General features: G+C 32.6%; 1 protein-coding gene across 1 annotated transcript in view; it reads right to left on the bottom strand.

Moving 5' to 3' along the window:
• Nucleotides 1-5,513: 5,513 nt before the first annotated feature.
• The window catches only part of LOC110030508, a gene marked incomplete at its 5' end in the record, with an annotated part of 68,430 nt that continues 60,235 nt past the window's right edge, over nucleotides 5,514-13,708 (bottom strand). The window contains 3 exon segments of the mRNA XM_020733248.1: nucleotides 5,514-5,796; nucleotides 6,094-6,272; nucleotides 6,352-6,597. Coding sequence (XP_020588907.1) covers nucleotides 5,710-5,796; nucleotides 6,094-6,272; nucleotides 6,352-6,597 — 512 coding nt within the window.

Here is a 13,708-nt window from a genome sequence, read left to right as displayed (position 1 = left end):
CCTCTAGCGTAGTAACCATTTTGAGAAATTAAGTAAATTCTTGGGGTTCTTAAATATTCTGGATAATTTTTAATTCTTTCAGATTTCAACCGAGTTAATTTTATAAAATTTTACGCTTCAAAACGATCAATTCAATACATAATACTATATATATAAATTATAAATGGTTTTAGAGAAAAATTAAAAGTTAAATGTTTAATTAATTTAATTAACATAATTATTTCCTAAACTCACATATCCTTAATATTCCCCACCGACCTCTAGTGCCATTTATTTGCTGGTTCACTCTAATGGGGGCTTCCAGAGCCTTAAATTCTCCTCCCATCTCCTGATTCCCTTCCTTTCCCCTCTCCCTCATAATAACAACTTGGTTACCCTCGATAAAAAAATTATGAGAGAGCAGTGATGGTGAGTGGTGGTCTGGGAGCTGCAGTTCATAATAGTGAGTTCGATGGAGAAATCTGTGAGTGTAAACCCCTCTTTTAAACTAATTTTGGCATTCCCTTCCTCCCCCACTTCTTTTCTATCAACTGAGGGAGCCAACAACTCTAGCTACAGTGCTAGAGTTAGGATCCCGCATAGACGCACGACAACTCGCAGCAAGCAACTAGGTTTCTGGGCTCGGGGATGAAATCAGTGAGTACATGGTACACCTAAAATATATAGTGTTTTTAGACACATTTTTATACCTATTTTTTAGATATTGTGCTTTAATGGAAGGTATTTGTGTGTTTTTCTTTCAGGTACAGGTACAAAGTTGTTTTTCTTTCAGGTACAGGTACTTTTTCTTTCAGGTACAGGTACAAAGTTGAAAAATGCTAAAATGAGTGAAAAATGATCAAATTTGGAGCAAAAAGATGAAAATTGTGCTAAAGAGCTTTGGCGCCTAAGCGTCAGATCTGGCGCTTACACGCAGTTAAACAGAGAAGGCTGCGCCTAAGCGTTAGAGGCCCCGTGATTAACCGCCAGAGGCAGTTATTTGTTGGTTTTTTTTTTCATTTTGCCAAATTTTGAAGAGATATTTGAGACACCTATTGGCTTAAGAGGGTGGTTATGACCACAATGAACAAAAATATTATTAAAAGACTTATGGAAGGAGGCATCCCTTGGAGAATACATTGACTTTAGACATATTTTGAAGAGTTTTCAAGGCACCTCGTGGAGATTTATAAAAAAAAAAGGAAGTTTTTACATTTGGAAGGGGGTGCTTGAAGAGGGAGAGAGTGCTTGAAGAGGGAGAGAGTGCTTGAAGAGGAAGAGGATCGTGGAGAGATTTAAGAACCACACAAATTTACTTTTTCCTTTTATTTTTAGTTTTATTTTGAGAGTTTAGAGTGTTGTAAAAGAGAAGAGATTCAAAGGAACTTCATTCAAAGGAAAAGAGAAGAGATTCAAAGGAACTTCAAGAGTTCGATGGAGGATTTGAGATAAGTTTTTATCTTTTGTTTTGAACTACTTTTGATTTTAATCAAGACTTCTTGTTAGTTTGACAACGATTTCTACTTTTAAACTAAAGTGTAGTTTGGGTTTCTCCATGGATTTTAAGTGGTTTTCTTTATCTTTCTCCTTAAAATGATAGGTAATTAAAGTATTGGATGAAAGTTGTGGAGAGTATTAATCTTTAATGTTGGAAGAAGTTGTGATGATTTAATTCCATGTTCTTCATTTACTTCTTTATTTGGCCAATCCAGATGCTAAAATTTATTGTGCGAACATGTAAGAACCGGGCTGATATTGTCTCAGTCAACAATTGGAAAAAATCACATGAGGTTGTATGAATGAGAATGTAATTCATATGATTTAGTGCAAATAAATATGGAAATAATCATTGAAGGGTGTAGAGTTAGAAGACTTTAAAGTGTCAGGTTAAAGCCCCCAACTTGGTTTAATGTTTTAGGTTCTGATACGAGATGTTAGCTCCCAGGTGGAGGGAATAGAGGGAACTATAGAGTGAGTGATAGTATTTTCCCTACCTAGCCGGTCTTCAGAACTATTCAAACTTTAAATTAGCCAATGTTCTCTATAGCATCTCTAGTAAGGGTAAAGAATATAATTGCTCCTATTTGACACAACACAATTTGCATACTACCACAACAGAATTCCTATGCTTATTACTGATTCATGATAAGGAGAAAGATATTTTCAAATTTAGTGTTTTTCTTTCACGTAAACTCAAGTTATTCTTTTAAATTGTCACTGGTTTGTCAAAATATCAAAAATACCAAAAATATTTAAATTTTAATTATAGCGAATACATCTCTAGTTTAAGTAATTGTCTTTTAAAAATATAAAGTTGTTGATCAATTAAGCATATTGCATTATTTCCCTGTGGGTTTGATATTCAGGTCTTAAGAAAAAAGTCTTATATTACTTGATAACGATACTTATACTTGCGTAATATCCCAACAAATATAAATTGAAAAAATAAATTCTTACGTACTTCAGGATCAAGTTTTGACTTTGTTGTAAAGTAAGGAAATATAAGTGAAAGTATAATTAAAGTGTTGTTATACTGTTGCAATTAAACAGTTAGTCAGGATAAAGTTTTTGGTGCCATTACTAGGGATTAAAATCTTCAAGTATTGGTGTCAACATCGCAAATCCTTACATATTAAAAATATCGGGATTAGTACACAACCCTATTTCATGCTATTTGAGACATTTATTTCCTTTCTTTTCTTTCATTTTGACATATGCGGTAGATTGTGCATCTTCCTCATTTCTGGTAGCCGTCAGAGGTGCCAAATTTGTGTTTGAAGTGCCAAAAGTGTTTTGCAAGCTTCTGTGAGAATTTTAGCACAACATGAGCAAAGTAGAAAGGAGATTAAGAAGATAGGAAGAAGTGAAAAGATAACCTGAATTCCTATGCCGTTTAAGATTTGAGGTTTCTACCTGACACAGCGAGTTCAAGGCGAGCGTGTAGAGGATCATCATTGGACAACTCCATAAATTTCAGGTAATGTAATCATGTGCTAATTTATGAAGAGTAATTCAGTTTACAGAATTCACTTGAATCTTACAATTTATTATTATGTTTTATAGGTTATTAAGCTCAATGTAAAATCCACTGCAACCTCCACCTAGCTACCAAAGATTAAGATTTTAGAGTGGTGACTAAAGTGAGTAATCTTATTTCTAAATTTTAGTAATTTTCTTTATTTCAAAAAATATGTTTGACTCTATATATGTTTTAGTTTAGTTAGATATTTCATATTATTAGTCAATATAGATATGCATGAAAGATATGTATGAGATGCATGATATGTAAGACATGATAGGAAACATACACATAATAAGCACAATGGAAAATAATATCCATGGTATACATAAGAGATATGCATAAGATAAAAAGAAATGAATGTTATGAGAGATATCAAAGACATGCGTGATGAATAGTTGCATAACATAAAAAATATGCATGTTAGTTAGTTGATGCATAAAAATATCTCAGAATAATATATGTTATAAAGAATGAAATTGATTATATATGAATATTTGTATGTGCATGTTCCCCTAATGATACAAGTAGGGGATGCCAGTGTATCTACATGTGTAGAATTTTTCTACCACCTCAAACAATTGTGGTGGTTAAATCACTAACCACTGTGCAGATGAGATATTATCTACCAAGGGCAAGTAGACTAGAGCTTACCTCCCTTGACAACTGTGATGTTTACATTGCCAACCACTGTACCAATGAGATACTATCAGTAAGAAGGCAAATAAGGGTCTTTCCACACTAGACAATTGCGGTGTTTACATTGCAAACCGCTGTGTCGACGAGGGCCGACGGGGCAATATGGCCAAGTGTGTATTAGGTTTTATTGATAGTGATCCTTACAGAGAAATGTGTATGTAAAAAATATAAATTAAAGTAAAGATAAATTAAATGCATTAAGTCTTAGTATTTTCATTTAAAAAACATCATTGATATATGTATTAACATATTGTCATATTTCTTATAAAAATATAAAAGACCAGTATATTATAAGATTTTTTATAAAGATATAAATGATCAACTTGCATATTGATTTTTTTCTTGAGTTACTGTAATTTATGAGTATAATTACTCTAGAAAATTTTTAGATAACTAATTATATTACTTTAATATTATTTTTTAGGTTTAAAATATTTGAATAAGATGAACAAAATATGATTTCTTATAAAAATATAAAAGACTAGCATATTATAAGATCTCTGACCAACATGCATAATGAATTCTTTTCTTTGGGTTACTACAGTTTAGGGGTGTAATTACTCCTTAGTTATCTTTAGATAACTTAATATTTTACTTTAATACTATTTTTAGGTTTTAGACATATGAATAAGAAGAACAATAAATGATCAAATGTTTATAGAAGACGAGAATAACAAACAAAAATGTACTAATTTCTACCTTTTTAATTTTAATTGCTTTATTTAATGACTCTTCTTGTATCATTTGAATATTAAATTGTTAGTAATAGAATAAAAGTAAGTTAACTCCAAGCTCCGAGCTAGGTCGTGATATTTACAAGGATCCGACAAAACATTGCTTCACATACAAACAACAATTTTGGCGGCTATACATAAGTTTGCCTTATTTTCTTCGTTTAATTATCATACTTACCAATTTCTTTATTCATATTAGTCCCCACATTATGGTTAACACGGGCACTACCACAGACCACCGCCATCACCATTGTGTCATGTTGGATCATCCACTCTAAGTAGGGATCTCTAGATAGATTCAACAACATTGCTTCAGAGTCAGCCATATTTTTCTCTATCTAATTATGTAGTATTTACCAATTTCTTTATGTAAATGTAATCCATCTTGACTACCAATTCGTAAAATTGGATATATAATAAAAAATAAATATAATGCTCCACTTTTATATAGAAAATAGACAGCATATGGTTTAGAAAATTGATCTTGTTATTGTTCATGTAAAAAAACACATATACAACTAATCTTTTCAGTACAAGTTTTTATAGCTTAGTAAAAATATTATGAGTAATTTATTAAGCAGATATTTCTTATGTCATAGCTTAATCACACACACACACACACACACACACACACACACACACACACACACACACACACACACACACACACACACACACACACACACACACACACACACACACACACACACACACACACACACACACACATATATATATATTATTTTAAGCATGATTTAAAAACCATGTGCAAGATTTTAAAAAATCGAACTGTCGATTCAACCATAAGCCGATCATTCAGCCGGTTAAATTCAAACTTAACTATTTTTGCATGTAACTGGGATTGAACCGATCGAAACCAAATTTGAACCGACAAATCTGATTTCTAAAGAACCAATTAATTGAAATATTATTCAATTTTAACATTTTGATGAGATAGTTGGAAATAAAATATTTAAAATAATAGAGAAAATATCATATTTTAAAATTTTTATTTAGAATATTATTTAAAATATTAAAATATTTTGCCGTATTTTAAATTTTTTTTTTTTTTTTTTTTGCTTCCACTAAGCATACTATAAGAATGCTTTTATTGCTAGATCACTACTTGGTGGGAGTCATTCCAAGTAGAATGACTCATGCTTTGTCAAAACTATCAAGTAAAGAACATTTACACACATCACTCAGATAAATAAGTTGCATTCCAAATGAGGTCTGAGCATTTGGTGAACGTGGTGGAATTCTTCCAAGTTCTGTCCCTCACTTCAGTTGTACCAGCTTCACGGAACCATCTCCACCGCACGTAAGAAAACCACAAGAAAGTACATGAATATCTGTGACTGCAGCCTGCACGTTTATCACAGTATTGTTTGTCAGCAAACAGATTTTGTACGTGCAATAGCATTGATAGAACCGCCGCAAAAAAGAAAAAATATTAGTTCAGAACTCGAAGTGCATCTGGAGTTCAATGGTGGGGCGTCAAGTGTCAAGTGGGCCGCACAAATTTTAACACTGACCAATCCTAGGGTATTGCAGTAGACCCACTTGACACGTGATGCCCCACCATTAGATCCGGACACAAATTACGTCCGGAATCCGGATGTAATATTTGCTCCAGTAAAAGTGCATCAATAAACTCCTTACCCTAACAACCCCACCAATGCTTCTAGAGTCCGGTTGAATAAAAGTGTGACGATCATGAATTCTTTGCCAGTGAAAAACCAATTGTGCTGTTTTGGCATCCCAAAGTTTTACATCTCCATCTTTGCTCCCGGTTAAGAACATGCTTGTGTTAGGAATGGTTCTGATCTTTGTGATGCTGTCTATAACATCGGTCAGGAAGCACTGAATATGAACTAAAGAATAATAAGAGGAATAATGGAAAACAATGAAATTAAGTACCTGAATGAGCCTTTGGTATGTACCAAATCATTCCATTTGCATTATCAACATGCTCAGAAGCATTGGGAGATGTAGAGGATCTGAAGCCTTGATTTCTAGATTGTTGGTGCCGCTTGCTCCTTCCAGATGCAATGTACCGAAAGTCGTGCAGTCCAACATCACCATTTTTCCCACCAGTAACTATTAGCGGTGAAACTGAACCAGTCCCAACATCATTACCAAAGACTGAAAGAGAATGGGCACCACCTTCATGAAAGTTATAAGCAGTTAGAGCAGAGAACCTCAGGATGTCTGCAATAGCGTCTATTTAACATTTGCCAAATGAAGAATGTGTAATTCCTATTTTTGTGAAAGAATATTCCTCGAATCAAAAGGGGGAAAAAGTCAGGTTATGTATGCTTTTTCTCTCTTTCCTGGTTCAGGCCAACATCTGACCTCACCATTTCCAACTTGAATGGTGTCTCTTTAAACTAACTCCATTTATTCCAGTGTGAGTGTGTGTGCCAGGGAGAGAGAGAGAGAGAGAGAGAGAGAGAGAGAGAGTCGTTGGGGCCAATGACTGGAATAAATTTTCAATCATATGTGCAGTTATATATCACAGTGAATCATTTACTCCCAGTTTCATTCATTCTTACCTAAATATAGAATTGATCGAGGATAAATATTTCATTCAATTTGAAACTTTATCAACGAAGAACATTTGATGCTTTACTTTGATTCCTTATTAGCAATTATTTCAAATGCCATATCAATAAAAAATTTGGCACATTTGATGAAATTTTATCCAGATCTAAGACTAAACAGTGTAGTTGAAACAGTGTTGACCTATTTTTTTCTGTTTCAGTATCATTTTGAACATCAACATACTTGATCTATAAATACATCACTAAATCCTATAAAGGTGTTAGCCATGGATTAATGATTATGTCAACACTCCCCTTCAAATTTGTATTATATATGTTGATCATGCTCAACTTATTGCTTAGAAAGTTTTTTGGAACATAATTTAGATAAGGTAAAACATATTTTATTTTTTATGGATATGAAATGCCGATCTATCTCAATGTGTTCAGCATTGTTATAATGACCAATATTTTTTACAATCTTTATGATAGCTTAGTCTTGACAAAACAATTTTCGAAGATTTTCATTTGATAGTTTGGTTCTTCTGATGTCATTTTAACCATATTCCTTTGCAAGTACAAACTGCCACAACCCTGCAGCAGCTTCAACATTATTACTTGGCACCAGAGATTGTATAACTTTTTTTTTATATGACTAAGCATTCCCATACATTAGTGCAATAGCTAGAGGTGAATCTTTGATTAGAGACGTCTCCAAGCTCAATAAGTGAAATTTTTTATTTCCATGCTGCATGAATTTTATATAATAAGCCTTTTCCTAATGTCAGCTAGAAGTAATTTAAAATGGTTGGCATTTTTCCATGAAGCCTTCAATGTTATCCATGTATTGGCCTGAAAAACTAAAAGGGCCCATATCATGATGGGTGAGAGAAGGTAAATGGCTTTGCGCACTAGGTGTTGATTCCTAGCTATTAGCAGGCATGATATTTATGGTGATTCCTATTTTCTTTGAAAGATGCATCGGAGTTTCTATGGGTTTATATCCAAGAATTTCTAATGTTTGAAGGAAAAAAAAAATACGCTTTAGGTCATAGTGGTACCATGTTAATCATGCCATATTCATACCATAAAAATATTTTATATTTCTTAAATTATTTATCTCAAATTCACTTACCAACTCTATTAATCATGTTAGCTTTTCTCAAAGTCATCTATTAATATAATATAATATACATAAAGATCGAGGTTGTCTCTGACCTTTAGGTAAGCGTTTAATAAGAAAAATGTAACCAGTTTAGCACTGACTGTTCATATTATTAACATAATATGTCAAACTACGCATTAGAGGATTGTTTGAAGTAATATAGAACTTTTTTCACTCTACAACTTTATTGGTTTTATACAGGTGCTATCTTCATTTATACTTCCTTCTAAAGGTCCACATAAAAAGAAAATAAAAAATTAATGTTAAGTTGATGTCGAACCTAATCTGAATTTGCAGCCAAAAAGAGTATAACAAAAATTGTGTATGTCCAATTGCAACAAGTTGAGCTTTAAATTTATACTCTTACCTACTTTATACTTGAGCATAAAGATTCATTTATAATGAACCTTCGCCGTGAAAACAAGCCAGAAAACTTCCTATGTACCATTTCTTTTAGAGGAATGCATTTCTTCAATTACAGCCTATGAGCTCAGAAATTTGCACCCAGCTTTCCTATGAGACTGCAGTTCTGAGATAAATATCAGAAAGAAAAATTAGATATTAAACAAGAATTTGACTTGAGATTTTATAGGTACTTTAAGATCTAGTTTGAAGTTTCATATTAGCATAAGCCCTAAGAGTTAATTACCCGTTCTAGTTAAGGAAGAGAATTTTTTAGTAGAGCTAAACGATGGCTGCTATATATAGTAACAGCAATTCGGGTTTGTGATAAAGAATATTTATAGTTGGTAGCTTTGAACGAAAGGTTTTTTGATTTTATTATCCTGGGTTATCATAAACCCAGATCTATTTAGCCAAAGGAGATGGTTAACTCAAGTTGACATTAGGATCTTTGTTAACATTAATAGACTGAATCGTCCAAAGGATCCCATAAATTTAGTATGATAGTCTGTCAATGAAGATATATTTAAATTAACCTTGGCTGACAATAGTTTTATACCCCATCATGAGCCCCTTATAATTCAGTATTCAATATTTGAGCCGCAAGAAAACTATTAAAATTTGGCCGTGATCATAATGTTGGTGTCATTTCACAAAAAAAAAAAAAAAACCGATCAAAAGGTTTTGATTATAATTATAGTTTAACAGAGTCAATTTTCTATAAACTCATCAAATCAAAAAACATGTGTCACATGCTTATGGTATGAAACTTTTGAGAGTGATCAAAGTGACAAGCTTGATATTTATTAACTATTTGTAAGCTTATGTTATCTCAAAATGATCACTCAGATCAAACTACTAAGGAAGATGGATAATTATTTTTAGTCTTGCTCTATAGATTAGAGAAGTTAAACCACTTGAGAGAATATGAAAAAACTATAAATCCAAAGTAGAAATACTATTACACCATCCAAAAGTGTTTCCAACCCCTTATCCTCATCCTAAACCACCTCCCAATGCTCTAAACTCAAATCTAGTGTTGCTAGCAAGACTAGGGATCCATATGGCGTAATCTTCTACATAGCCTGAAAGAAAACCTAAAAAATTTTATGACAACATTAAATTTTACATAATATGTAATACCCAATTTTGAGCAATTCAGGTGAAATTTTTTATCCTTTTAAAATATACTCTATTTTTCTCATCTCCCGATATCAAAGGAAATTACAACAACAACAAGACAACAACAAGCCTTTATCCCACTAAGAGGGGCCGGCTACATGAATCCTTTTTCTCCATTAAGTCCTATTGAGTGTCATATTTTCATTTAATTCTAATAAAGTAAGATCACTTATGATACAATATGGCCAAGTATTTATAGGTCTACTATTCCATTCTTAACATCAGTCAAAGCTAAAACATCCTCTCCTAACCAGATTATCAGTGGTCGGTGTTTAATCTGAACAAACCATTTAAAACGGCTCTCTCTAATCTTATCCGCCACACCAACCCTATCACGGATATATACATTTTGCATTTTGTCTCTTACGTGTCAAGCTACTCACCTAGAACTCATTTTCATGCGAGAGGGAGGGCATCCCTCTTAACTTTGTTTTATGCTTCTCTTTTAAAGGCCAACATTCAGCACCAAAAAACATTTTATATCTCTTCACCAACTTAAAAAAATTCCTTCAAGCTTAAGAGGCACTTTTCTATCCTATCACACAATAGATGCATTCATCCACTTCAACCAACCAACTTGAATTCTACTAATAACATCCCCATCTATATCACCATTACTCTGAACAATAGACCTGAGATATCTAAAACGTTCACACCTTTTAATGATTTGATCACCTACAACTCTACCACTAGAGCTACTACTATTAACATTACATTCCATGTATTCAATGTTAGTTCTACTCAAACGAAGGCCTTTATACACCAATGTAGACCTCCATAATTCAAGTATTTTCTGAATTCTTTCTCTAGTTTTATCCACAAGAACGATATCATCAACGAAAAGCATACACCAAGTTACATCCTCTCGTAAATGTCCAGTAAAATCATCCATAACTAAAGCAAAAATATATGGGCTTAAAGCCGATCCCTGATGTAATCCAACTTAAATAGAAAAATACTTGGTTAATCATATATATATATATATAAAATGACTTGACACCTTTCAGGCACAAGGGGCGCATGATGTGTAACAGCCTATACATGCCCGACAATCATTGAACCATGACACTGATCAAATGAGCCAGTCTTTGGGTGAGGAATGGAAGGTTTACACATCCAGGAAGAAGAAGAATAGAGGCCTACTGTAACACAAGAACTTAATGAATGATACCTTGGTTATCTCGGGTAATGACAGTAGACTTAACCCTTTGTTAGTTGGCTCCTTACATAGAGCCAGAGGTAAGAGGTAAGGATAATTTGGGTCGTTTCTCACGCTCTTTTTGTTTGACTCTCCGAGTGTTTGGAGACTTTTGGATTAAAGTTTACTTGTCTGGTGTGTGTTGTACCGGGTGCTTAGGGTTCCAGTGTGGGCCCACACATCCCAGTTTTCTGTACCTTTCCTTTTTATATAATTGCCCTTGGGCTTTCTTTAAAAAAAAATGACTTGAAACATTTCTTCTCAAGAACTCTCCAATATACTTCTCTTGGAACCTTATTGTAAGCTTTTTCTAAATCAATAAAAGTAATATGTAGATCCTTCTTTTTCTCTCTGCACTTCTCCATCAAACCTCTCAATAAATGTATAACTTCCATAGTTTACATGCCCGACATAAATCCAAACTGATTATGAGAAATCTTTTTATCACGTCTTAACCTATGTTCAATTACCCTCTCCCATAATTTTAAATTATGACACATTAAATAAAATTCCTTTATAATTTGCACACTCTTATGCATCCCATTTATTCTTAAAAATGGGACCAAAATACTCTTACTCCACTCCTCAGAGATCTTTTTAATTTTTAAGATAGTATTACAAAGTTTAGTAAGCCAAAAAACTCCAGAATCACCTAAAAATTTCCACACTACAATCGGGATATCATCGGGTCTTACTGATTTTCCAACCTTGGTTCTCTTTAAAGCATTCTCAGGTTCTTTATTTTTACTAATGCGACAATAAAAATATAATATTTTATTATTATTAACAATATTAAGATCACTAAGGTCAATCGTATTTTCAAAAACTTTATTGAAAAATTTATCAAAATAACTCACAAACTTATATTGAATATCTTATTCTAACAAAAGCACTTTTGATTTTCATCTTTAATATACTAGACTCGAGTTCAATCTTTACTTTTCTTTTCTCTTATACATATGTTTTTCAACCTCTTTAGTATGCAATCTAAAATAATATTTTAATCAAACATAATTAATCATTTAATTAACTAATCCTAATCAATGTTAATCATTCAGTTACTGTGGCATTCCAACTTACGCGGCTGCCATTGGATGAACTTTTGGATAGTTGAGATTAAGCTTTGATATTTTTTTCTATATGCATATGATTATAAGCTATAGCCTCCCATTCTTTGTTCTGTTTTTCCCGTCCCTGTCAGAATGCTGTTCGTGAGTAAGAGTATAGGGGAAGAGGACGGCTGATTACAGGAGAAACTGAGAGCATCACTCTCAGGTTTGAGGTATAGGAAAGATTTTAAAGCTTAACTACTTCAACTAGTAGTCATCCTTTACTTTGGTTTTCGATTCCTTCCGGTGCCTAGAACTGTAGCAAAGACGGAGGCGAAAGGCTAGGTGCAAAATCTCTCAATTAATAGCTGCTGCTTTAAATAGAGGAAAAAATAGAAGGAAGAAGAGAGGGAAAAAGAGGAAAGAAGAGGAAGAAGAGAAATAAGGGAAGGAATGTTTTGAGGGAGAAATTGGTATTTTAAGGTAAATTTTTTATATATTTTTATTTATATTCAGATAAAGGTTTTTATTTACTGTAATCAATATAAGGAGTATTTATTCAATTGATTGTAATTTCATAGACTTGTTACGTAGTTAACTGGGGGAGTGCAGATTTTATTTGAAATCATTAAATAGAGATTATATTCATATGCGAGGGAATCTATTCGAGGTAGGAGCATTATTTTAAGATTGTTGATACATTGAACTAGTGGATAAGTAATTAGTTCTCTAAATATAGGAAGTCGTCTTCCATAACGTACTTTAGAAGGCAAGCCCAAGATGAGCCTGAGGATACTTATTGCGACATAACACCATCAATCCAGGTGAGAAAAATCATTTACTAAATTAAAAAAGAATATATTTCTATAGATTTATTATATGTTATATTGGTATGAAACAAAATTTAAAAATTTTTGTATATTGTCGAATACCTGATTAGGGTTGGTGTAGCTCCAGTAGTAGACAAGATTAGAGAAATTTGTCTTACATGGCTTGGTCACATTAAACGTCAACCATTTGATGATCCAGTTAGGAGAGCAAATGGTTTAGATTCAATTTATGCTAAAAAAAGTAAAAGTAGATATAAAAAAACCAGGACATGTTGTATAAAAAATAATCTTAAGTTATTAGAATTAAAAGAAAATATGACACTCAATAGGACACAATGGCGAAAAATGACTTATGCACCCGACCCCACTTAGTGGGATAAAGACTTGTTATTGTCGATGAATACCTACATCTGCTACAAAAATGATCCTTAATAAATAAAATGATCAATTGAATGTCACAAGTATTGTGAAAGGTAGATTATCATACAAATGACATATACAAGTAAAAATGATAGAAAAATTTAGACTCTTGATATTGAGACTCAAACGAACTTTTTGGTATCAGGGGTACTATTGATAATTGTTATGCTAGGAGATGAACTTTTATTAATAATTGTATAGTCGAAGAGTTGGATGATAACCCATGAAATGAATTAATTCAAAACCTATACAAGTAGAAGTAACATTCCTAAGACAACAAATAATGAGCATGAACGAGTAAAGACAATCATATGATTGCGGAATGTACTCATTATCGTTTGTTAGTACTTACTATTTACTCTTTATTATATATATTTCATGTAATTAAAGTGAGCTTGTTTTGTACTGTTATCACTCATGCTAGTACTTGTTATAGTTTATTATTGCTTACTATTTCTATACTCTTTATTATACATATTTTATTTGAT

Source organism: Phalaenopsis equestris, unplaced genomic scaffold, assembly GCF_001263595.1.
Source record: "Phalaenopsis equestris unplaced genomic scaffold, ASM126359v1 Scaffold000731, whole genome shotgun sequence".
NCBI lineage: Eukaryota > Viridiplantae > Streptophyta > Magnoliopsida > Asparagales > Orchidaceae > Phalaenopsis > Phalaenopsis equestris.
The sequence above is the reverse complement of the archived record's forward strand: the minus strand, read 5'-3'. Positions and strand labels throughout refer to the sequence as shown.